The sequence below is a fragment of the Centropristis striata genome, chromosome 6 (genome assembly GCF_030273125.1).
Source record: "Centropristis striata isolate RG_2023a ecotype Rhode Island chromosome 6, C.striata_1.0, whole genome shotgun sequence".
NCBI classification, from domain to species: domain Eukaryota; kingdom Metazoa; phylum Chordata; class Actinopteri; order Perciformes; family Serranidae; genus Centropristis; species Centropristis striata.
The window spans coordinates 14,358,984-14,383,981 of NC_081522.1; the positions used below are offsets into that span (position 1 = coordinate 14,358,984).

General features: G+C 41.5%; 1 protein-coding gene across 14 annotated transcripts; it reads left to right on the plus strand.

Annotated features, from left to right (window-relative positions):
- Positions 1-19: 19 nt before the first annotated feature.
- Positions 20-23,949, plus strand: c2cd5 (C2 calcium dependent domain containing 5). Of its 14 annotated transcripts, XM_059334417.1 has the most exons (32): positions 20-395; positions 866-974; positions 1,618-1,704; positions 1,860-2,031; positions 2,118-2,213; positions 2,322-2,477; positions 2,592-2,829; positions 5,351-5,511; positions 7,780-7,868; positions 8,260-8,295; positions 10,325-10,433; positions 12,053-12,106; positions 14,479-14,593; positions 14,734-14,832; positions 14,953-15,064; positions 15,201-15,280; positions 15,482-15,668; positions 15,755-15,919; positions 16,359-16,403; positions 17,418-17,558; positions 17,639-17,702; positions 17,822-17,883; positions 18,126-18,224; positions 18,371-18,460; positions 18,577-18,655; positions 19,527-19,619; positions 19,717-19,785; positions 20,124-20,156; positions 20,432-20,563; positions 21,773-21,966; positions 22,067-22,213; positions 22,320-23,949. In XM_059334417.1, the coding sequence occupies exons 2-32, from the start codon at positions 885-887 to the stop codon at positions 22,443-22,445; spliced, it is 3,420 nt and encodes a 1,139-aa protein (XP_059190400.1). In that variant the 5' UTR covers positions 20-395; positions 866-884; the 3' UTR covers positions 22,446-23,949. The 14 variants fall into 14 exon arrangements, with proteins under 14 accessions (XP_059190400.1, XP_059190402.1, XP_059190405.1 ...); XM_059334419.1 differs by lacking the exon at positions 12,053-12,106 and having other exon boundaries at positions 23-395; XM_059334418.1 differs by lacking the exon at positions 16,359-16,403 and having other exon boundaries at positions 29-395.
- Positions 23,950-24,998: the final 1,049 nt, after the last annotated feature.

Below are 24,998 nucleotides of genomic sequence, written 5' to 3' on the forward strand. Positions count from 1 at the left end.
TTTCTGTATGGAGTGACATCAGTGTAGCATTTAAAACGGAAACACGACTTTACGAGCTATTCTTGAAGGCAGCACACACGAACCCGTGGAAAGTCATTCATCATGATTTTATCAAGCTAGCCGTTAGCTAACCGCGCTTACCAATAATATGTGTAATAAACTGATAAGTCGGTCGTAGCGTTACTTGCGGTACATCCGCATCTATTTAGCCGTTATATCAGCTGATGGATGTTTTTAACTTGAACGACGCTTTCCTGTGTGGTGTACGGAGAACTACCGTCTCGTGTTATGGGAGATACACGGAGGTCAGCAGAGCGGTGGGCTGTCAACAGTAATGTCCGAGTAAAACGAGCCCGCTGCCGCTTTCACAGCTGTTTGTTAATGTTGTAGCATTGGTAAGGATGATACTGTTTGCACTGACAGTAGCAGGATAATATTGTTGTTGCATGGGTGTTGGCTTTGCATTCTGATTGTAAAAACATGGCCGATCAGGTAGCGTTAAAGCTAAGGAGATTGACTGCAATGCAGTTAACCTAAGTGGTTTTCCTTGCTAGCCTCGTTTGCTAACATAATCTAGCTAACTGTCAGTTGCTGTCATGTTGGTAAACGATAACTATGAACCAAGTACAGAAGCTATTTAGAGTAAAGCTAGAAGCGTTAAATTCTAGTTAACCCGAGGCAGGCTAGCTTATGGACTAATAAACATGCAAGTTAAATAAGGAAAGGGGCTCTCCATACTGTCAACAACAGATGCCCATGTAGTTAGAGTTGAGTGGCCAGCTCTCCAGTCTTGTCAATTGCAGCAGATGTCAGTTGAAAAGCCGTTGATGAATTTAATATCGTTACTGATATTATTTGTTTACAGATCAACTTAAAAGTGAATCATGCCTGGTAAACTGAAGGCCAAAATCGTGGCAGGGCGCCACTTACCTGTAATGGACAGAGCCAGTGACCTTACTGATGCTTTTGTGGAGGTGAGTAAGGCTTAAAGAGCAAGACTCGGTGTTGTTGTTGTTGTTGTTTATTTTAATGGAACCATTGATACTTATACCACCATACAAAAGGATGACACATTGAAGGAAAAACCTGGATAAACGAGTGTATAAACCTAAAGAATGCAGATGCTTCATGCTCGGTGGCATGTATAAAATGCCGAGCAGGCCCTAGCTACCTTGATTTCTGAGTGATCACCTTTATCCTACAATGAAACATTTTTATCCTGATGGAAGAGGTGTCTTCTAGAATGAAAATACCCCATCCATAAGAAACAAGGAGGTACTAAATGGTTTGATGCATATGAAAAATTATGTGGATCATATGCTATGAACTTTGTAGTCACCAGATCTAAATCTAGTTGATCATCTAAGGCAGATTTTAGACTGACGTGTTAGACAATGCGCTCCAACCCTCCAAATGGTGTTTATCCCTCCAGTAGAGTTTCAGAGACTTGTAGAACTAAGACCAATGTGCATTGAAACAGTTCTGTGTGTTTTTCTTTAATTTGTCATCCATCTCTTTAATTCACATTTGGTTTTACTATGGTTGGTACATTATTATTACTACACAAAATAGTAAATCAGGCATTTAAAGGTGTGCCATGTGTCTTTTATTTACCAGGTAAAGTTTGGAAACACAACTTTCAAAACCGATGTCTGTCCCAAATCCCTCAATCCACAGTGGAACTCAGAGTGGTTCAAATTTGAGGTAAAAGGCCCTTGAGCTTCATATTAAACATGGCGGGTGGTGGCACTATTGTTTGAATGCATACTCACACAGTGGATTCATTCAGTAGTCTTAACCTTTTTTACATGCTTATCTCTGCTCCCTTTTGTCATCTTTCCCTCTCCTCTCCTGTGTAGGTTGATGATGAGGATTTGCAGGATGAGCCATTGCAAGTCACAGTGTTGGACCATGACACTTACAGTGCTAACGATGCCATAGGGAAAGTTTACATTGACATTGACCCACTGCTGTGCAATGAGGCTGCCTCTATCATCTCTGGCTGGTTTCCCATCTATGATACAATTCATGGTAAGAATAAATTAATCTGATCATGATAACTGCACAAGTTTACTATTCCTTATTATAATCTATTTCCCTCTATCACTTGTTATTAGGTATCCGAGGGGAGATTAATGTCCTCGTCAAAGTTGAGCTTTTCAATGATTTGAACCGCTTCAGACAGTCCTCCTGTGGGGTCAAGTTCTTCTGCAGTAAGTCTGACTTGACCTTTGCTTCACAATTGTTTATTAGCTGAAGAGAAGTTTACTCTAAAATTCTTTCACTCTGTGTTTTTTTTCTTTTCTTATTTTGTATGTTAGCCACATCCATTCCACGGTGCTACAGGGCAGCGATGGTGCACGGTTTCGTGGAGGAGCTTGTGGTGAATGAAGATCCAGAATACCAGTGGATTGACCGTATAAGAACTCCACGTGCCTCCAATGAGGCCCGTCAGAGGCTAATTTCTCTTATGTCTGGTAAGAAAACTCACACTTACCCTATTTTCATGATGGTGTGGAGGAAGAGGAAATTGGTCCTCCCTGTTCTCCCCTGTCATTCAGTAATCTGGCTATGTGTTACCCCCTATTCAGGAGAGCTGCAGAGGAAGATAGGACTTAAAGTACTGGAGATGGGTGGGAATGCAGTGGTGGGTTACCTGCAGTGCTTTGACCTGGAAGGCGAATCGGGCCTGGTGGTCCGGGCCATAGGTACTGCCTGCACACTGGACAAACTCAGCTCTGGAAGCGCCCCCAACACCAACACACATATACACCCTAGCACAGCCCCGGCTTCTAATGCCTGCAATTCCCCTTCTAAGGATGGAAAGGAGTGAGTATGAACCAACAACACAAGCATGCACCCTGCCTCTTTTTGTGTGCAAATGTGAGAATGAGAAAAGATGATCTGTGTGCATGAGAGGGAGAGCGTGTAAATCGAATGTACTGAATGTTAGTCTACGTTAAGTCCACCTGTTAATCCTGTGTGTGTCTCAGAATCTTTTATCCCCCTTTGTAGTTTGTGTCTGTTGTCTCAAGTTTATGTATTGCGTCATGAAACTAACAGCACATGACATATCCTGAGACACACACATGTACAGAACACACACAGCCATCCTCAATCCCCCTCCTCCCTTGTTTGCTCTTTTAGACTGCTCTTGCATGGCTTTCTGCTCTGCCTCTGCATGTTCTAGTGCTGCGTCTTTTAGTGAGTATCTGGCACACACGTGTTCTGCTCAGCCTCTGATGGTGTGCTCCTTCACTTCTAGATCCTGTGCTCCTTCACTTTGTTCCTCGCCCTGGCTTTTTTGTGTTTAGCTTTAAGTCACTGTGAGCATAACTACAGTTGAATGCATGATTTACTTTTTTTTTTGCAGTGTATCCAGGGCTTAACAGTAACATTTGCCATTTTGAGGAACTGGCAACATTTGTTGGCCTTTTAGCATAGAAAAAAGCAACAAAAAGACAAAAAAACAGAACGTGCACCCCAAATACATAAGATTTTAATAATTGTTGCATCATTGATAGTTGATTGAAATAACCAAAACCAGATAATACTGCACCGCATTAGTGCATTTGGTTGCGTGCAGACAGGCATCTGTTTTAGAGATAATGGTGAAGTGATTTAAGTTGTTTAACTATGGGGTAAAACTTTCCACTTATCACTGGATTTAACTGTCAAAGAACCTGAATGGAAAAAGAAGAGGCTTCAGCTAGATGGAAAAGCATGCAATGCATGTGTATAATATACATGTCTGAAGTGATACATTAGGCTCAGTAGTTCAAGGTAGCACACTGTAATGCTTACAGTAAAAATGCTTTTATTCTTTTAGGCCACACTGTTACTATTATCTTCTGTATAACTGCATTATTAACTCGAGTATAGGGTGACTCAAAATGGCAACCACATTTTCAGTTTGGCAAACAAAAGCTGATGTGTGGTAATGTGTGCTATTTGATTCTGGTGTGATTCTGCCAGCCACTTTCAGTTAGTGTTGAGCCCTGGTATCTGTGCCTTGCTGTGTGTGAGACTGTGTCTGTCAGGGATGTAAACACCTGTAGGTGATTCTGTAATGGTCCGACTGCTCCACATCTTTCTGTTGATGGTTATTGTTTGAGTTCTAATGGGGACTTCACTGAGATACATTTTTACAAACGCCTCTACAGGTTATCTTGTCCCTGTGCCTGTTGGGGACTTTGTCACATTTCTCTGTGATGTTTGCATCCCTTTTGTGCATGTTTGTGTGAGACAGATTGTTAGCTGAGAGCTATGCACGAGTTTCCTGCTGCTTTCCCATGGCTTTAAATGAAATTACAGGGGCATAGAGAGTGGGTAAAAACAAACTTTTTTTCCCCTTTTTTTTCCTTCTTTTACACTGTATTGCAATGTTGTGGTGTTGGTTCTTGTGTGCGTCTCTTTTTTCCCTCTCTGGCTCTCTGGCTACATTTGGATTGGGATGTTTCTCACTGCTTGTGTCCAAATCGATCCTCTGTCTTCCTACCTCTGCGTGCCGATTGGTCCAGGTCTCCCCTTGCCCATGGATGCCGCTCCACCCACAACAGCCCAGTGCATTCGGCCTGCAGCTCCCAGAGACTGTCCCAGAACTTCTCTGTCTCTGTACCCACACTCATCTTCACTGGTACGCAGAGGCAGGGAAGGGAATAGATGCAAGAGAAAGAGAGATAGAAAGAAGTAGACAGGGGTATTTATATGGAAGGAGAAAAGTGAATATAAATAGTTTTCTTCTGGAGTCTGGAAGGTTGAGAGGCATGTAGTAGCTAAAATATAGCTGTTGTGTTAGATAAAGGCATCAAGACGAAGAAGGGAGGCAGATCCATGTGCCTTTGTCAGAGAAAGACCAACCGTTGATGAAAGCTTCAAATCCCTCCACCTGTCATTTCTTTTTCTAACGATGGAGGGTGGGCAGTCAGGTTCCCAGTTGCATCCTCCTGCAAGGGCCTGTGATCTCTCTGCAGTCACCTGACCTTAGCTTCCCCAGTGGGACACATGCTTCAGCTCGTCCTCCTCTGTTGAGTCTGACCTCCTTGTGTTTTGACACGTTGCTTTCTTTAGTTTTGTGTGTTTGTGTGTGTGCGTTTCACTTGTGTTTATCAAATTTTTTGCTTTCCACGCTTGCATTTTTGTTCTCCAGCCATCCGTAGCACCTCAAACACACCTCACCCAAAGCCAACAAATCACACATTAAAGCAGGCGCCTTTCCACTTAACCATATTTAACTTGACCCACTCCCATCAATGCACACACACACTGACAGACAGACACACACACACACTCAGAGGGTGAGGTGGTGACTGACGTGGGTGTGTGTGTGTGTGTCATGTTCTCCTGGCAGGCCGGTATTTGGTGAGGACCTGACCTCGTCCTCCGGCCCGCCAACCCCTTTCAGAGCCCTTCCCACCACCTCTTCCTCTCCTCCCCCCTTCTCTCCCTCCAAGCCATGCAGCCGCCAGTCCTCATCATCAGACACAGACCTCAGTTTGACGCCCAAGACGGGTAAGAACACTTGGCCCCATCCCCCACTCCCATTCTCATTCCTCCCCTCTCCCCTCACCTCATAGTGGTGCTACTCAGGTGGTGGTTTTATTCATTTAAGTTTGTTTATTCATTATTTTTTTCATGGTTGTGTTTAACATTATTTATTTTAAAAGATGTTGTAAATATATTTTTTGCCGTGTCCCATCCTCTCACTTGTCCTCAGTGGTCTGGTGTGTCTTTTTTTTCACACTATTTAAAAACTTTATCATTAATTATTGTAAAACGGGCTTAACTGTGTGAAGACACACCAGATTTCTGTATTATTTTTGCCCCTCTGTTGTTGTGGTCTTTAGTAGAAGCACTGTGTCTCAAGAGGTGCTGGTGTTGATCTAAGGTCAGTTCTTCATTAGCAGCCATTATGGTTAATCATTGAGGGGAAGGTAAGTTTAGTCAAACTCTGGCCCAAGAAAAAACTGAGCACAGTTTAACAGAGTTCAGCTGCAAACTGCCTCAAAAAGCCTCAAACACCAGAGCCATTCCCCAGACACCTCAGGAGTGCACCAGCAGTCCTCCAGGCCATACCTACTCCTCTTCTTTTCTTTTTTGTATTTCCTCTTGTCTATCATCTATTTCTCATATTCTCTTCCCTTTTCAAGCCTCTGTCTTTGAGCCCTACATTCTCCTTTTCTCACTCATTGTGTTAACTTGCCTATCCCTATCCTTGGCATCTCTCTTGGTTCCCGACCTCTAAATTGCCTTCCACTTCCACAATTAATTCTGCAATTCAAATGAGTCAGGGCTTATTACCACTGAGGGAAATTTCCCACCAGATGGAGAAACAGTCAACCAATTGAGAACATTTGAGGCATTTATTTCTTGCTTGATACATCAATTAAAAATGGCAACAAACATTATAGAGATTGAAGCAATGTACAGGTAGTTGTAAGTTGACTTACAGAAAGAACAACTTATTACCTTTAATGCTATGGTTCAGAAAGTGACTCTATACTTTATTAAAAGTCTTTGTGGAGCCCCTTAATGAGTCATTTATTTTCTCTAACTTAGTAGATACATCTTTGATCCAGTTAGAGAAGGTAGGTGTTGTGTGTCCGTCTTTCCATTCAAGTAAAATTGGGCATCTGGCGAGTCGGGTAGCAAAAGCAATACAGTCGGCTTGAGTCCCTATATAGTGTTTGGGGGTCTGGAGGAGCACAGACATTAAGTCAACTGCTCTGTACAGCCCTTCACCACAGCTTCCATGCTGACTAAAAATTATGTAGATTATGTAAATGGTGTGGATCTGTTGAATATGATAAGATGATTAATTTGTATAAGCAAAGCAAAAGAAAACATCAACAAGAAAATGGCTAACATGAACACTGTACCAGGCTAAGTAAATTAATTGAAACAATATAGCAATTCAATCTGATAATCCGGTTATTCTTTCTTTATGCTCCTGTCCACTTTTTCCCTGTTGCATCCTTTCCCTCCTCCTCAGTTGTTGTGCTTCTGGCCACTCTCCTCGTGGCACTGCCTGTCCATTAATATCCATCAATATATCTGTGTTTCTCTATGCACCCTCCATCTGTTTTTTCTGGATAGTGGAGCCAGTGAGACGCAGGCCTGGGATCTTCCTTTGCCCCAGCACCCCCTCCCTCTCCACAGACACTCTGTCCCTTCCTCGTTCTGGCTCAGTGGGCTATGGTCATAGCTCTGCCCCCAGAGCCAGCACCCCGCCCCTTACCCACACCGTCCACTCAGACAGTGTCTTGCTGAGAAAGAGTGTGTCCTTCACCGAGGACCTGCTGCTGGCGTCCTCTGGTATAGTAGGACTGCTGTGTGTCATCGAGTAACGGAACACTTTAGTGTTGGCCCCCCTCTTGTATATTGGGTCAAAAGCAGGACTGTTCAGATTGACTTGAATGGTATTACCCAAAACAAATAACTTAACATGCATGGTGCAACTGCCCAGAGCTCAACGTGAAGCAACACGACTGACTACTCAGGATTCACCTACCTCAGCATGTTGTTTGATGTGTTTATCAGGTGTACTCAAACCTTACTCCAGGTCCAGTTAAGAGTAGGCTAATCTTAGCATGAGGCTGAAGCAGGTTTATTGACTGTTCTCAATTTAAGATGTTGTGTGGAATTCAAGCTGTTGTTTTCACTTGGTTTGTCTTAACAACATTAATACTGCAATCTAATAATCAAGTCTGACTGGCTTTTTAGTCAGTTGACTTGTGTTGAAAGTGACAATACTGAAGCCAGACTCTCTTCTGTGATCAGGAATGGGCAGTGGGGGCAGCGCCGGGAAGGAGGCAGGGCCTCTGAAGACCCTGCTCAGACAGCAGACGCAGACGGCTCTCGAGCAGAGGGTACGATGACTCAACACTCGCATATAATCATATGTATATTTATCAACTCACTGCAGGCATTTGAGACTGAAATGCATTGTAAAACACAAGTCAAAGTGTTCAGTTTTCACTTGATGTTTTGTTTCAGGCTTGGCCTTGATTGACCAGCCGCTTTACTGCAATAAAATACATTTATTAACACAAGTTAAAGCAGCGATATTCGGTTTGCATTGGTTATCAGCCTCATAGTTCTGCACATAGTGTCAGACTACTGCTGCACACTACTTTTCACACAGCTTCATTCTTTGTGAAAGATCATTCATTTACAATCAAGTGTTTAATGGGGAATGGGTCTGTGTAAGAGCAAGTAATGTTCCCTTTCTCTGTCCTCTTGACCATTTGTGCTACTCAGGGAGCGTCCTCCTCTGGGTTATTGTTAAACGCCAGGGTATGTCCCATCAGTGTGACACTCTCTCGCCCTCTCTCTCTCTCCACCTTTCCCCAAACACCTAAACCAGCTGAATGCCACCACCAAGTCCATATGAACTCCTAACCCATCCCTCCTCTACTGTTTGTGGATCTGATAGCAGCAGGCTGGGCTTAGCAATATGGCAGTGGATCCTTGTGTGACCCCCACTGCTGTGTATGCTCGGCACCCACTGCGCTCTAAAAGATTCACAGACCTGTTAGGCAGAAGGGCTGGAGGCTTGGAGTTGTGTTCCCTTCAATTTTGAAGGGGTGTGCGACTGTGTGTGTGTGCCTTCTGGATACTCATGTGAAACACCTCCCTCCTTTCTGACTTCTTTTCCCGAGTCTAATTTGGTTTTCCTGTGTCAACAACGGGAATGAGCACGATCACCTCATTACCTCATTCTTGCCATCTTGCTCCGAGTGGGTGGAGCTGTCAGTCAAAGTAGTAGCTATCTTCCTTGCTGGAGTGCTGGACAAGAAAGAAACGTATCGGGAGTCCAACTTGATTTATTTATTTATTTTACCACAAAAGCCATCCATCACATGAACCTGCATGGTTAGAAATCACAACGTCCCTCATATTCCCTGTGAACGTGGTCATTTCAACCTAGGATGTATACAAAGATGCTAACCTAATATTTCCAGTTGTGAGTGACTGCATGAATTTGCATTCACATTATTTGACTGGAAGCAGAGGACCAGCTCTCACGTTAGTGGACAGAAAAGCATGTAAAACAAGAGTCCTGATCCTCAGCAGGACCTTTGTGTGTGTGTGTGTGTGCGTGTTTCACTTTCAACTTCAGTCCTAATTAATGCATGTATATAGATTTGAAAGGATTTAAGGAAACACTAAGATCACTTCCAGATCTATTTGAAATGCGCTCAAGTAGGGCTGTACCGAATTATATTTTTTTACATTCAAGCTTCTTTTCAGGTTTTTCAGCTTTGAATATGTGTCATCACCCTGAAAAAATACCTTGAACAAAATCATCGGTTTGAATAAAATGATTCATCAGATGAAATGGGTTAGTCTTTTTGATTAAACCGACTTTTTTAAAGAATACAACTCGTCAGTTTCGTCAACATAAATGCATGTTAAATGCTGCTAGACCGCTTTATTATTGCTGACGCTTGCCTCACTTTGTGTGCGGCAAGCAGGAGAGCAAAAGGTTTTTGAAAGGTAAATGCCACAAATATTGATTGAAGCAGAATATTTATATAGATAAAAAACGTTTGGATCTTTATCTTCACTCTTTACTTCAATACATTACTCCTACACTGCTTTGGGGTTATTTGAAACCACTGGAATCTTATTCTACAAATAGTATAATACTAATTAGTGCAGCTTAATCTTTATCCACAACTATGGCATACAATATAGTTACTATGCAGAAATATTGTGTTCTAATAGAATGAACATCATTTTAATGTTAATTTAAAATTTGAATGTCAGTGTTTTGAATGAAACTTTGCACTATTCTGTACAGCCCTACTCTCACGTTTGTGTCTACAAGTGCCGGTTGGAATGGAGCGAGTGGGAAGTCATCAGGGTTAAACCTTGCATGGGGGGGTACACGTCACACTCAATCCTTGCTGCATGTTGGCACTTTTCTTCGAAAGACAACTAAATTAAAAGTGCCCAGTTTTTAACATTTTTTGGAGATAATAAGTTAATTCTTGTACATGTAGCTGCTGATAAAAGATTAGATTTCTCTGTTTTCTTACATTATAAGATTTTTTTTTAAGGATCCTGTTCTATTCTGTTCTTAAACAACAAAATGCTTATATGTAGCTTATAATAATATTTCTTACATGATTTACTCCACCTAGCCAAAACAGAACATGGGACATTAGAGTAAAAAAGTAATAATAATAATACAATACAGACCCTAAGTCATTTATGGAAATGTTAGAATTATGCAGCAGGCACTAAATAGGTTTAGCAAAAATACATTGTTAAAATTCAGAGTGTGTTTTCCTTTGCTGACTGTTTTTTTTGTCTGTAGGAGTTCCCCTTCTTCACTTTGGCGTCTTTCCCACCTGGTTTTCTGGTTCATGTCGGTGGAGTGGTCAGCGCCCGCTCTGTCAAACTACTGGACCGTATACACAACCCTGGTGAGTGCAGTGCACACAAACTCATGTCCTCATGTAGCTCGTCCATTGTCCTGTGAAACGATATGAGTGAGCTCCTCCATAGGCCAACAGTATTGTGTGAGAGTCCGGTCTTGTTGCAGCTGGTTAGTTAATGCTGCCGATTAGCCTCTTGTGTTGAACAGTTTTCACATGTATGCTCCTAGTCCCAATCTGTTTGATTGTTTAGAGGAATTATGTTTAAAGACGTCCATTAAGTACGAGTCCTAAAGCAGGTGAAAGCTGTTCCTGGTCACTCTTACAGACTGCAGCTTTGTAGCATTTTGATGAAATTAAAGTTAGCATAAGCTATCATCAGCTGTGTCAATGGATAGGGGCAACTTTCACCTTGTGGTTTGACTGACAGGCTTCATTTAATGTGTAGTCTGTTCCGGTCATGTGATAGCTGTGTGTATGTGTGTGTGCGTGTGTGTATGCTTTGGTCGCTGTGTAATTGTGTGCTGTGTCCCCTGGAGGTGAGGTGCAAACGTGGTGCATGGCTCCAGTCTGTTGCCTGCTGCTTCTGTTGTCTGGTGTTGTTGGCTGCAGGTGGTGCTGTGGTGAAGTGCTTTGGTGTTTTTACATATGCTTTTGAGTTTTCAAAATAGGCCTCATATCTCTGTCTCAAAATCCTGATGTTTTCTTGTTTTTTTGTTGACTTCTTAAATAAGATTTACACTATATTGATGACAATAAGACATTTTGAGGGTTAAGGTGTTAGACTATATGAATGCACTCTGCAGCCTCAGCAATTTTGGTCTTTGACCACAGACTCAAGGATGCCTGAGAATTTAGGGAGAGGGCAGTGCTGATAAATGTTGGCTGGGTGAGGAAAAGCAGGGTTCTCTTCAGTGATTGTCAGGGGAGCCAATATAAGATACCTAAAAAGGATTTTACTCTCAAGCTGCAGAAAGGAAGGTCTAGATATGCAGTGATTTAACCTACAGTATGCTAATTATTTACAAATAGTTTTCACATAATTTTCCCCTGAATTGCAGGTTTACCTTGGCCTCTCTGAAAAGAGCCCTGTTCACTGTTGCTGTACCTTGATAATATCAACTACAGCGCAACATTAAAGGTGCCCTGTGGAGTTTTTGACTACAAGTAGCACTATAATGCTTTGTTTTTACACGTGGGTTCCTGTTTTGTTTGTGTTGTGCACAAGGATGGACAGTAATATGCAAGGATCATAAATCATCTGCATTCATGAGGAAGGTTTGTTAGGCCTTCAAATATAAAGGCAATATGTTTCTTTAAAAGAAAACTCCACAGGGCACCTTTTTAACTTTAGAAAGTACACTAGAGTTAAACTGTTACTGCATGCTCCCTTTTTCTTATATAGTTTATCTTCTCCTTAAGGCTTTAAACTTTTGGCAAGACCTGTAGCTTTTACTCATCTCTATTCTCCTCTTTTCCTTGTCAGTCTTCTCTCAAGGTTGTGTTAGTAGGCCTGAATATAGTTTGTCTTTGCATAGTGACTGTGAAGTGCTGTCTGTCTTTGCTTAGTGACTGTGGAGTGCTGCTGTTGTGCTGTGCTTGTTTGTTAGACTGTCTCTTCTTTTCTTTTTCTCTCTTTTCTGTACTAACGGTGTGTTCTGGCCCAGCCTTGGGTAACACGCGCTCATACAAACTGCTAGACTGGAATAGTGTCACTGCAGGTATTTCCCCCCTTTTACTGCTCTCACCCACAGGAGTGATGGCAGCTCAGTGAAGTTAAAACCTCTGCCCTCTTATCATGCACCCAACACTAACATTTTACCAACGTAGACCAGCTAGCCTAAATAACCACAAACAAATTCAATATCAGTTGCATAGTGTAACACTGGAAATTGATGCGTTCAGTGAGCTGCCATTCTCCTCTCTCTAATCTGTGCGAGTGTGTGCTGAGCTGAGTTGAGCATGCGCTGTGTCCCCACCCCACCCCATGCAGCCTGGCCTGGCTCCCCCCCCCCTACCCAGCTCATCCTGCCTCACAGAAGAGCTGCAGCTCTTCCCTAACGTTGTCCCCGCTGTTCTAACGCTTCCTGAATCAGCATCGTGGTCAAACCTGTCTAGACCGGTGGAGGTTTAGGAGGTTTACTCTGTGACGAAGAGCCACTGACTGGGCATGTGCATCCCTAACTCACTGGGCCGTATTCATACTGAGAGAAAGAGAGAGAGAGAGAGAGAGAGAGAGAGAGAAGGAGGGATGGATGGATGCATGGAAGGCAGGCTTATCTGATGGGTGGCAGTTGAGGCAAATTAAAAAATGGTTTTGGGATGTATGGTGGGGATGGAAGGAAACATATGAGGGAAAGGAGGAAGTATGCTATTCAGTATTCTTTAACTTAAAACTAGACTAGATTTGATGGACTCTGGTGAATGAATATGGCCCTTCTCTACCCATGAGCGTGCACATGGTCATGAGCGTGCACGTTGGTGAGCCTGTGCCTGTGTGACATGCTGCTTCTGGTTTAAAGGAACCCATCTCGTGGGCCTGATGCCTGGCCATCAGTCATTATTCTTCATCTCTTCAGTTGGTACCCCATTCTTCCCCCCTCTGTCATTCCTCTCCCCCGTTACACCCAGAAGCTTATGTTTCTCTCTCTTTTTTTGGGCTCCGTCAGCATGTGGCCCTTTCAGGGAGTCATGGGGTGCAGCTCAATACTCTAATGTAGCTTATGTCATATATGTCATTCAGCAATCCGTGATTAGTGAAATTAAACTCACAAAAAATTAGGCTCTGAACAATGTCAATACAACAGGTGGTATTGCAGCAAAGCCTCATGAGACTATTGAAACACACCCATGGTTTAGCCTAAGTATGATGAAGGCTCAATCCTGCTTGAATATAAAATATTTGCTAACAGGGTAGGAGACACATAAAAGGGATTTTTCGAAGTGGGGTTGTAGGATGTACTTATCCATAGCATTACTTAAAGTAGATTTCGATTGGCACACCCCAACTTTGGAGAAGCAGGCAGGAGTAATGGCACAGAAGCTAAACAATGTGCTGCTGTGGACAGGGACAACTTGTTAATTGTGCTCTCTTGAAAACCACCAGTCGCCAATGACAAAAACAGTAATTGTACCTCGTAGAAGGAGTTGCTGGTCTACCGATGCCTCGTTGTTAGTTTGTTTGTGTTAATGTTTGACTTTGGTGTTTAAAGGGTTGGATCGGATTCACGAAAGACCAGCAACTTCCATTTTCTGACTGCTAAAATTGCTGGGGGTTTTTCAAAGAAATCTGGTGGATTTGAAGTGAGCATAGAAGAAGGTTTCAGTTCCCACTGCGTAAATATAGTTTACATGTATTGTAAACTCATATGGTCCTCTTTTTTTAAGTTGGCAAAAATTTGCTGCTGCCCCCGTCCACAGATTACCTTTCATGCCGCTACTCCTGCCCACCGCTCCCTACTAAAGGAGTATCCCTTTAGACGCAGCATGCACAGGGTCTTTAATGTAAATAGTCTTTTGCCAGCCAGCAAGAATTTCTTTCTATAGCAAGACCACGACAGCCAAACATACCTAACGGCTGGTGACCGTGTCTCTTACCTGTGTCCTTTCTGTTAGTCCTGCTGACTGAAAGGAGACATAAAGAAAAGAGAAACTATATATTTTTAGATAATGTGCATTGAAGGAACCTGGCTAGAGAACACGAAACAAGTAACCTAGCCATTGACTTTGCCTTCATCATCATCCTCAAACCCCCCTTTTTATCATTCTCACTTTGTTTCACAAACTGATAGCTGGTTTTGGCTTGCTTTGATACACCATTAAATTCATATTTCATCAGAAAATTCAAGGTGTACTGTTTGATATGTTAATCAAAGCATCAGATTAGATATCAGATTAGAAACATACTTGTCATGTTTCCTGTAAGAGTGGTTGCACTTGTAGTCTTTTTTATTTATTTATTTTTAAATATAGTTAGGTTTAGTGTTTACTCATTATTAGCCAGATGTCAGACTTCAGAGAGGTTTTGATGGATAATACAGCCAATTGGATACTTTTGTGAAAGCTGTCTGATTGATAATTTTGTGTTTTGCAGATGAGCCAGAGACTCGTGATGCCTGGTGGGAGGAGATTCGCCAGGAGATCAAATCTCATGCCAAAGCTCTTGGTTGCCATGCTGTTGTGGGGTACAGTGAAAGCACCAGCATCTGGTATGTAGTAGTATATTCACACATGAAAAAATATTATTTCTTTATCCTTATATAAGCGTTTTATATTTCTCTAAAACGCTTCAGGTTTAATTTCTAATTATTTTCCCTTTCTTTCTCTCTTGATCTGTCCCTCAACACAGTGAGGAGGTGTGTATACTGTCAGCATCAGGGACAGCAGCCATCCTGAATCCTCGATATATGCGTGAAGGCTGCCTAGACATTGGAATCGCTGACCACAGGTTGTTATGATTCAGAGAATTAGTAAACTGATTTGAATCCTTGTCTGTGTACAGTTTATGTCGGCATAGATCGGATTGAGCGATGGAGGTTTATACCAGATGGTGTGTGTTGTTCGCCAGGTTTGAGGAGCCTTCTCCGCCAAGCTGTGGCTTCTGCCACATCCCATATGATGAACTCAACATGCCCTTTCCCGCCCAGCTCACATACTGTTACCACTGCAGACGACAAAAGGTCTCAAACATATTTCCTTGTTTCTCAAAGACTTCTACATGTTAAACATATTTTTGGTTGCCCAGTGCATGAAAGCAGTTGAGTGAAAATTTTTTACAAATTAATTATAATAATTGTTGTGTTTTGTTTTTTGAAGGTTCCCGATGTGCTGTTCACCACAATCGACCTGCCACCAGAAGCAGCTGTCACAGGGAAGGGCTGCCTTATTCAGGCCAGGTAAAACACTGTCACAGTCAAATGGATCCATGCATTTTTAAAATGATTGCCAACAAAGAGAAGAAACACACCAATTTAGATCATTAAGAATTTCAGCTGTACTGCCACCTACACACGATAGGATAGGTCAGATTGCTCTACTGATCACATTACACAACTGACTGTCTGACTGTTGTAATGCCCGTGTTTGTTGTCTTCCAGATTGTGTCGTTTGAAAAAGAAAGCCCAGGGGGAAGTGAACGCGACGGCCATCTCCAACCTGCTGCCTTTCATGGAGTACGAGCTGCACACTCAGCTGATGAACAAGCTGAAGCTGCGGAGCATGAACGCTCTGTTTGGCTTACACATACAGATCAGTGTCGGAGAGAACATGCTCCTGGGTCTGGCTGTAGGTTGATGTTTTAGGTTGCCAACTTCATCAACCATACGTGCATTTGCTGCAAACCTGCCCTTAAAATGTGTGCGTGTATTCAGTCTGCTACAGGAGTGTACCTGACAGCCCTGCCAGCACCAGGGGGCATCCAGATTGCTGGGAAGACTCCTGGTGACCTGAGCAATGAGCACCACATCCTCACCATCCAGAAAAGGATCAATGACACCATAGCCAAGAACAAAGAGCTCTATCAAATAAACCCTCCGGTGAGACACACAATGCATGCATGGAAAGTAAATTAATTGGTGGAAGAGGTTTGTGATTTGCAAATTCTTCAGAGTATGCCAGGTTTTCACTGCTAAGTAGGTTTCTATAGTGTTTCATTACAACACCACAGTAACCAGGATGTCATGTAGGTGTTATCCCAAATACGACCATGATATCTACAGTTTATGGCCAATAAATAATTAAGATTTGTGCATCTGTGTCTTATACAGTGTTATATAAAGTTAATGAGGTTATATATTACACAATAAGTGTGATTCTTTACACAAATTGATACATTTCATACTTAACTGTTTCCATTATTTTGGGTATCTATCTTTTCTAGCGTTAAAGTCATGTACATAATCATACATTTTATATAGTCTGTTCATTGTGAATCATGATAAACTTACCCCTCTTGTCTCTCTCTGGTCATTAAAGAAATTATTTGCCCTGGACCCTGAGGTGTTCTGCGGCATAAACATGGTACTGAACATGGCAACTTTTAGCTGTGAGACACAGCAAAGCATGACAAATATTTCACCTTATTAATCGCAATACTACACCACTTTGACTGTTACTGTATAACCGCTCTTAACTGGGGGATGTTTGGGAAGCAGGTAGATGTGTAACCCACTCCAGAGTCACTTACTGAGGACAACCCACTGTAGACTCATTGTATCTGTATTAAAGGGATAGTTTGGATTTTTTGAAGTCAGCAGGTAATACACTGACAATGAGTTCCTCACTTCATAAAACCTAAACCATCTCTTTAATGTACTTATTATAACCATCAAACCTGTTCATTCACACTCTCACCTGTATATGTTTTTGTGGTGTGTGTGTGTGTGTGTGTGTGTGATTGCGCCACTCCTTATTCTTCTAGATACATATCCAAATTAACTGTGTGTGTGTCTGTGTGTCTCTGTCTCTGTGTGTGTGTGTGTGTGTGTGTCTGTCTGTCTGTCTGTCTGTCTGTCTGTCTGTCTGTCTGTCTGTCTGTGTGTGTCTGTCTGTCTCTGTCTGTCTTTGTGTCTCTGTCTATGTCTGTCTGTCTGTCTGTGTGTGTGTGAGTGTGTGTGTGTGTGTGTCTCTGTCTGTCTGTCTGTGTGTGTGTCTCTGTCTGTCTGTGTGTGTGTCTCTGTCTGTCTGTGTGTGTGTCTCTGTCTGTCTGTCTGTCTGTCTGTCTGTCTGTCTGTCTGTCTGTGTGAGTGTGTGTGTCTCTGTCTGTGTGTGTGTGTCTCTGTGTGTGTGTGTGTGTGTGTGTGTGTCTCTGTCTGTCTGTGTGTGTCTGTCTGTCTGTCTGTCTGTCTGTCTGTCTAAAGGTGCAGCTCATTGAGTACTTGAGTGAGTCTGAGCATGTGGGCGTGTTATTAACATTATTTTTATTTACCTTCTACTCGCTGTACAGTCTGGGCACATGTGGGATGCAGATGTGGGCTGCTTAGGCGTTCACCTTGGCTTCCCGTCTGCTCAGGTTTTGTGTCTCTTTGCTTGCAGGAGCTAACAGAGGAAGTGGTGGGTTCTCCAATCCCTGAGCCGAGGCAAAGATCCAGACTTTTCCGCTCGCACTCAGAAAGCTCAGACGAACTGTCAGAACTGGACCTCTCCCATGGCAAGAAGGATGCCTTTGTCCTGGAGGTGTGTATCTATTAAAATACAAACATTCATATGCAACTACTTCCACAGACAAGTATAAAAATTTGCAGTAATTTCCATAGATTGATGACACTGATGCTGTGGAGGACATCCACTCCCTCCTCACTGATGCTCCTACCCCTGCAGGTATAGTCTATCTACTCACTCCACCGTCAGTTATCTCCTGATTGGGTTGAGGCTCTAACAAATGTCATTATGTTCCTGCTTCATCCCCCATGTCAACATTTCCACTTTTATACCTTCAGGTTTCTACTCCTGCAACACTGAAATCATGCCTGGGATTTTCAACTGGACTTCAGGAGTTCAGGTTGCTCTTCAGTGTTACTTCATTCACACATTACCGAAAACCTTCTGTTTTCTTCATCAAACACAATTTCAGGGCGACTATTCCCACATTGTGCACATTTGGTATTTTTCTAACCAGTAGAAGCAATTTAAACAAAGTTATAGCAAATCTGGCAGTAAAACAAAAACAAAGATTGGTGATTTAAGGAAAATAAGCCTCTTTGTCTTGTTTATCAGTTTTGTGTTTCCGTTACTGTCTTGCAGATGTTTACATCAGTGAGGGTCTTTCGGTTGAGTAATGCCAATCTTACTAACCAGGGCTTGAACAAGATCTTCACTGACTTATGTGAGAATCTACTAAAGGTAAGAAACCATTATTTGCATATACATTTACATATGTTGCAATGCTTATTCTTTGTAATGGGCTTTTTACACACTGTTTATAATGATACTTGCTGTGGTTGTGTTTGGAAAAGAACTTACAACTCTGTTCATTGTGTTTGTTTCAGAGTTTTTACTTCAAGTTGCGCTCTATGATCCCTTGCTGTCTGTGTCAGCTCAACTTCACTGTAGCAGTGCCAGAAGAAGAACTCATACAGGTGAGAGGCTTCGGGCCGTCTCTGATTTGTTAAACTGCAAACTAAACAGAACTAATAATTCATTATTTTTTTGTAATTCTTATCTCTACTACTGTGCCTCTCTCTCTGCCTCTCAGGTCACAGTGACAGCAGTTGCAATGACGTTTGACAAAGACCAGACTCAGGAGAAGATAGCAGACAAGCCCACCTCCAAAGGTCTGTCTGGTTAAAGGAGATCATTTATGTTTTTGAATAATTTATTAATGTTTTCTCCACAAGTCAGACATTAAATGATAAATTCATCACAACTTTGCTCAATTTCTGAAACTATAGCTCCAGTTGCAACTCTGCTCAAATGAAGTTGATCACTGAGGTTTTAAATCGTTGTACTTGTTAGTGTTTATGGCTTTATTCTATAAACATTTCCTCTGCACCATAGTGTGAAACTACATTTTCTTTGCTTTAATTGAATTGAATTTTTTAATGTTTTATATTACACAATATATACCAAAAGCAGTTTTATTTCCACTGCTGTCCACAGATTTTTTTCTCAATTAAAAACTCTATTTTTATTGGGAGGTAAAGTGTGCATGCAAGAGCAAAGAAAAAAATGTCAGAGGGAAGGTTGAACTGAATCAATAAAACAATGCGGTTTGCTACAATAAAACTTATTCAAGGGGTCATTAATTCGATATCTCCACAAAATATGACCATAAGGAAATATTTCACCCACTTGGTTCAGCATTTAATGAACAAAGAAAAAAATGTGGTGTGTGGTTCAGGAAGTAAGAAACATTTTACATTCTTCAACTGTAGATAATTGTGAACAGGAAGTAAATTAGTTGCTACTTGTCCTATGATCATGCCATTTCTGAGCCTAGAAAAGCTATAATCAATATTCATCAAACCTTGAAATTTCTTGCAGAAAAATAAAAAGGCTTTTTAGAGTTTGTCTCCATAGTAGTAAAGCAGAAAACCATTAGTGTAACACCATAGTAACACATTAGTGTAACATGTTAAAGAAACATCACTGCTGTTGTGTTTTGTGTTTGACATCAGGCTAAAGTGATTCTATACTTCTTTTCAGGAGGCAGTGAGACTGAAGAGCAGCTGCAGTTTCCCATGGAGTTATGTGCAGACTTAACAACCGCTAACACTCAGCCATCATCCAAAATCTCAGGTAGCCTTTAACCTTTGCTTTTAATTTGGTCCCTGACCACCTCATCTGCCCTGCTTCACTAACAGGCATCGCCCATCTCCTTCACTAACGACTTTAGGTACAGTCTCTTTACTCACCCCAGCTGCAAAACTCTGCCAAAATCAGCTGGTTATGGTTCGTTCACCAGGTAAATAAACAGTGATGTGTCATAGCCCAGTGTGTTCCGTTTTGATGTGAACTTAGATCGCCGTGTGGTGTTGTCTAGATGAGACGTCATGCTCCTAAAGCAGCGTGCCTTCCTTTTTAGTTCACGTGACATGAACACAGCTGGCAGGTTTCTCAGCCTATAGTGAGTACTGACTATAGATGGAGCACTTTGGTGTAGAAAACATTTAGATTAGGAGGTGAAATCAAAGTAACACATGCTGTGTAAGCCTTGTGGCAAGGGTAAGGGATTGATCCTGAAGCTTTTTCGCTCCCTGCCAAGTGCAAAGGTAGACTTAAATGTCTGTGTGTGTGTGACAGGTGTCCCAGAGAGTATCAACGTCTCCACCAGAGGTGAGCCCCCTTCCCCCTTAACCATCTCTCCCTGCTATCAAAACTACTACACTGCCCTGTTTTGACTTTTCATCCTTTTGTCTCGGACAGAGTTATCCTGCACCACTCCCAAACCTCATCCACTTTTGTTCTTTTCTGTTCGTTTTTTGTGTCTTGTTTTTTTTCTCTTGTCGTTGTTGTTGCGTATGTGTATGTTCGGGTGTGGGCTGTGTGTGTGTGTGTGTGTGTGGATATGTGTGTGTGTGTGTGTGTGTGTGTGTGTGTGTTTTCTCCAGCTGCCTCCGTTGATTACGGTTCCTTTGCAGACAGATGCAGCACCTGGCTAGAGCTGCTTAGGCTGAAAGCTCACACCATAAGACGAGGATCAGTTAAGACAAGTAGGAGGACACAGTCTCTAGCACACTCCGGTGATCATACCCACAAATACAGAACACAGTTTCACAAGCAATCCCACACACACACACATACACACAACGCATATGTGCTCGCATACACTCACACACCCCTCCATGCATGCCGCTGGGGGGCGGAGCATCGTAAATCAAGCACCAGCTTTTTTTAGCTAGAGTGTGAACGTTGAAGCCCCGCCCCTCAGAGGGATCCACAATCAGCAGCTTGGCTTTGAAATGCCTGTAGCCGTGGAAATCATGATGACAAATTGATAGGAAGTAATGTTTTTTTGCATTCAGCGTGCCTGTACTTGTCCAAATATGTCAGGGTTGGATGGGTTGCAGCAAGTTGATGACAATTACTGGAGGAATTCGCTTGATTTTTCTTTGTATTTGCATTAGTGAATGTACTTAAGCTGAGAAGTCATCACATTATTTGTGGACAAACTGTACACATACAAATCTGAACATGTAAAATGTGGTAGAGATCAAGGTGGGGCGGGTGGTGGGGGATGCTTTTCTGCAAGATCTGGTTTGATTTTTCAGTCCTGTGCACAGTAAGTGAACAATAATCTAATGTGTGGCTCTGAAGGTTCCTGGTTTGATCGATGTAAGCCACATCAGGTAAAAAATTAATTAAGATAACGGAGCATCTTTCACACTCTGGCTTGTGTTCATGTGCCCAGCTCAGCTAATAGCTGTCTCTGTGTCTGTCTCCATTTCTCAAGCCTCTTTCACAAATGCAAACAGATATAAATATCTTCTCATGTACTTCACTGTACTGCAAATACTGTATTCACACTTGTAAACATACACAGCTGTGCCCAGGTCTGTCTGTCTGTCTGCAGACACTGTTTAACTGTCTTGTCTGTTTGCTTGATCTGCATGGCAACGCATGCTTTCTAAATGATTGTCTTGGCACCACACATTCACACCACTGCATGTCAAATCACATGTTTCTAACGCACACAGACCACTGACATACTCGTAGATAAGTTCACACGTGTGTTAGTCCTGCTGTGAAAATGCTAACGGTTTAATTTTTGCACGTACATTTCACATTTCACATTTCTTTCAGCTTTAAAGTTCATATCTGCTTTTATTTTTCCACTATTTTTGAGTGTTTTCTGGTATCTACATTCCCTTTCCTCTTTTTCCCCCCTCCCCTCCTCTTGTTTTCTTTTCATGTCTCCCTCTTTTGGACTTCTGCTCTGTCTGAACCTGCAGTCTCATCTTCGGAGCGCTGCAGCCCCCTGCCTGAGGGACGTTCCCGCTCGCTGCGTTCCAACCGCTCATTTGGGAGCAGTTCGGTCACTGTGGTGAAGATGACACCGCTCTCATTCCTCCCCGGGACACGCATCATTAAATACCTTGGAATCATCAACATGTTTTTTATAAGAGAGACGACATCGTTACGGGAGGTATGGCTGCAAGGACACGTTTCACATGCACGCGCCCCAGGATCTTGTGCAAAGTGTAGACATACCTGTACACATGAAATGTGTGTTTTGTCCTCTGCAGGAAGGTGGTGTAAGCGGCTTCCTCCATTCTTTTATAGCAGAGGTGTTCGCGATGGTTCGAGCCCATGTAGCAGCCCTGGGTGGCAATGCAGTGGTGTCCTACAGCATGAAAGAGTGTGTGTTAATGGAAAATCCAAACAAGAACCAGGTACTTTTACCCATTTATACATGAAAGCAAGAATAACTACTCTCTGCATCCTCATAGATATTCTCATCCTCATGCTTTAATCTTCCTGTCTTAATACCTCCTCAAGGCTCAGTGTCTCATTAATGTGAGTGGTGACGCTGTCATCTGTGTGAGGGAAACGGACCAGGAGCCCACTTCCTCGATGACAAGTATCGGACAGACCTGCGCCAGCGCAACAGACGGAGCTACATGACAGTGAAACACAGAGCCTCACTTTGTCTGCAGGACGCACAATCTGAGTGAACACGCTATGAGTCTAGCCGTCCAAATATGAGTGATTTATATCTGCCTTAAAACTCTGTAAAAGATCCAAAGGTTTGGACACAGGAAATAAAGAACAAGTACTCACACACACTCAAAAACAAGCATTCTGTAATAATGTGTAATTGCAGGATGTTTCTTTTTTCTGTTAAGAGAGATTTGTGTAGAAAATATTGATGTAGCTCTTTGTTTATTAGGTAATCTGGGTGATTCAAAACGGCCATCGGCATCTAACTTTTTCCCATGTATTACATCCATCCATATTGAGGTCACCCAAAACTACAGTATGTTGGCCATTCCTCTGTGTGTGGGCACAAACTGACACTTGAGGCAGCTATGACTAATTTGTCCGTCCACAGCTCACAGGAGGAATCATTAAAAGGCCATGCCAAAAGGGACTCCGTTGTATACCATCACATAATTTAAAAACACTCAGTATTTGGCTCTGTTGCAAGTAACTTGCAGATTTAAGTCCCATCTGCTCATTTCAGAGTAGCCACGTAATAAGCATGTCAAGCAAGGCAAGTATTGGAATGTCAACAAAGCTGGGGCTCTTCTAAATAGAAAATTCTCACTAGAATTTAAATTTTGAAACAATGCACACAACCCTGTGATGCCATTTTGTTATATTATCTACTTGTTAATCTGTCCAGTTTTAATGTCTAAAGTAATTTTTGTATTATTTTGTCAATGAATAACCTTCCTAATTATTGTCACAGTATTGCTCACAGGCAGTATCCTGCAGATAATCAAATTTTCTCAGAAAGTGTCAAATAATCATTAAAAAAAGCTGGAGTTACTGGCATATGCACATATTTTTGTAGGGCAACATTTTTCCATTCAAAGCAGCCATTACTATGTATTTCTGTGACTCTTTTGTAAATTAAAAAATCTGGATTTTTTTATTGCGTCATCTTAAATGGTTGAATGGCATAATGTATTCTTTTTATTCACATACATGTGGAGTGGGAGGGAAAATGGTGATGATTATAATGGGTATAATGTGGTCCTTTGGGGTCTCACACTAGGGATGTTACATAGGATAAACTCTTGGAGATTGTTTTGACTGAAATAACCCTTTGACACTGTGTACTGAAGGAACTCACACCTTACTTGCAGCACTAAGCTCAGTTCCTCTTCCTGATGCTTCTTGCGGTCTGTCATATTTCACATACCTGTTGTTGATCTTCATCACTGTTGCTTTGGCACTTATGTTCTAAATAATACTCCTGCTACTGATCTGTCCATCTTCAACATTGATGTCTAATGCTGGGAAAAAAAGCATATTCTGGTGGAGGTGCCACCTGAAAATATCCTGTGTAAATGTTCTCTAAAATCAGATTTTAGTATTTTTGTCAGATAAAGAGTATGAAACCTACAGCTCATTTTGCCTGTGCAAATAATTCCTGAGGTTTTAACTCACTTTGTCAGAGAATTAGTGGTACTCTAATCTGTTTGTGTGATCAGCAGTTTGTTATCAGTTTCATATATCTGTGTCTAAAACTTGAATGTACATAGATGGTTTTGCTTTCTGTTTAAAAGCATGCAGACCCACTTTTTATTGCCATGAATCTGTATGCTCGCCCGGTAAATCTTGCACAATAAAGTCAGTCAAACCAATATGCATCTATTTGACCATTGTAGTCTTTTTTTTTTTTAAACTAAATATACTTTATTTACTTTTCCTTTTTCTTCAGGAATAAAGTACACAATTATGATACTGTATGCTCACTGCTATATATTAGTACATTTTGTCAGCTTTATATGAACCAAATATACCATGGGAATCTTATACCAATGCATTCTCAATTGACCCAAAATGTTTGCAGTGTTGGACGTTATTTAGTACACTTCATACAAGTTTGGGGTACCCGTATTTGAGCACTTGCTTTTAATTTTTTACACGTTTACATTTAGTTACTTAGTTTCAAATTAAGATGATTCCATACATAACATAAATGTACAAGAACAGCTTAAACTGTTGTTTGATTGTTAAATAGACTGAGAGAAAATTAATCGTCAACTATTTTAATAAATGTTCAAGCAAAGACATTTCATGCTTTCAGTGTACAAAGATGTGCTGCCTTTTAATCGTGGAAAAATGTTTTAATTATTATTTATAATATTGAGATTTGGACCGTTGGCTGCACACATTAAATATTGTGAAGGTGTCACTTTGGCTCTGGCTTTAGTTACTTTTCAGGTCAAGATTTAAAATGAAAAACATGATACATTTAAAATGATGACCCATTTTTATAAATTAAACCACTTAAAAGTTTACTAGGTAGTTAAAATGAGCGGAGTGGAGTCATTTCACAGTGTGGTATTAGTACTTTTACTGAAGTAAAGGATCTGAACACTTCTTCCACCACTGTCTTTTTTTACTTCTTTACTTTTTTTTAATCTTTTTTTTTACATTTATTTTTTTCTTTCTTTTTTTCTTTTCTTTTTTCTTTTTTTTCTTTTTCTTTTTTAATTTATTAAT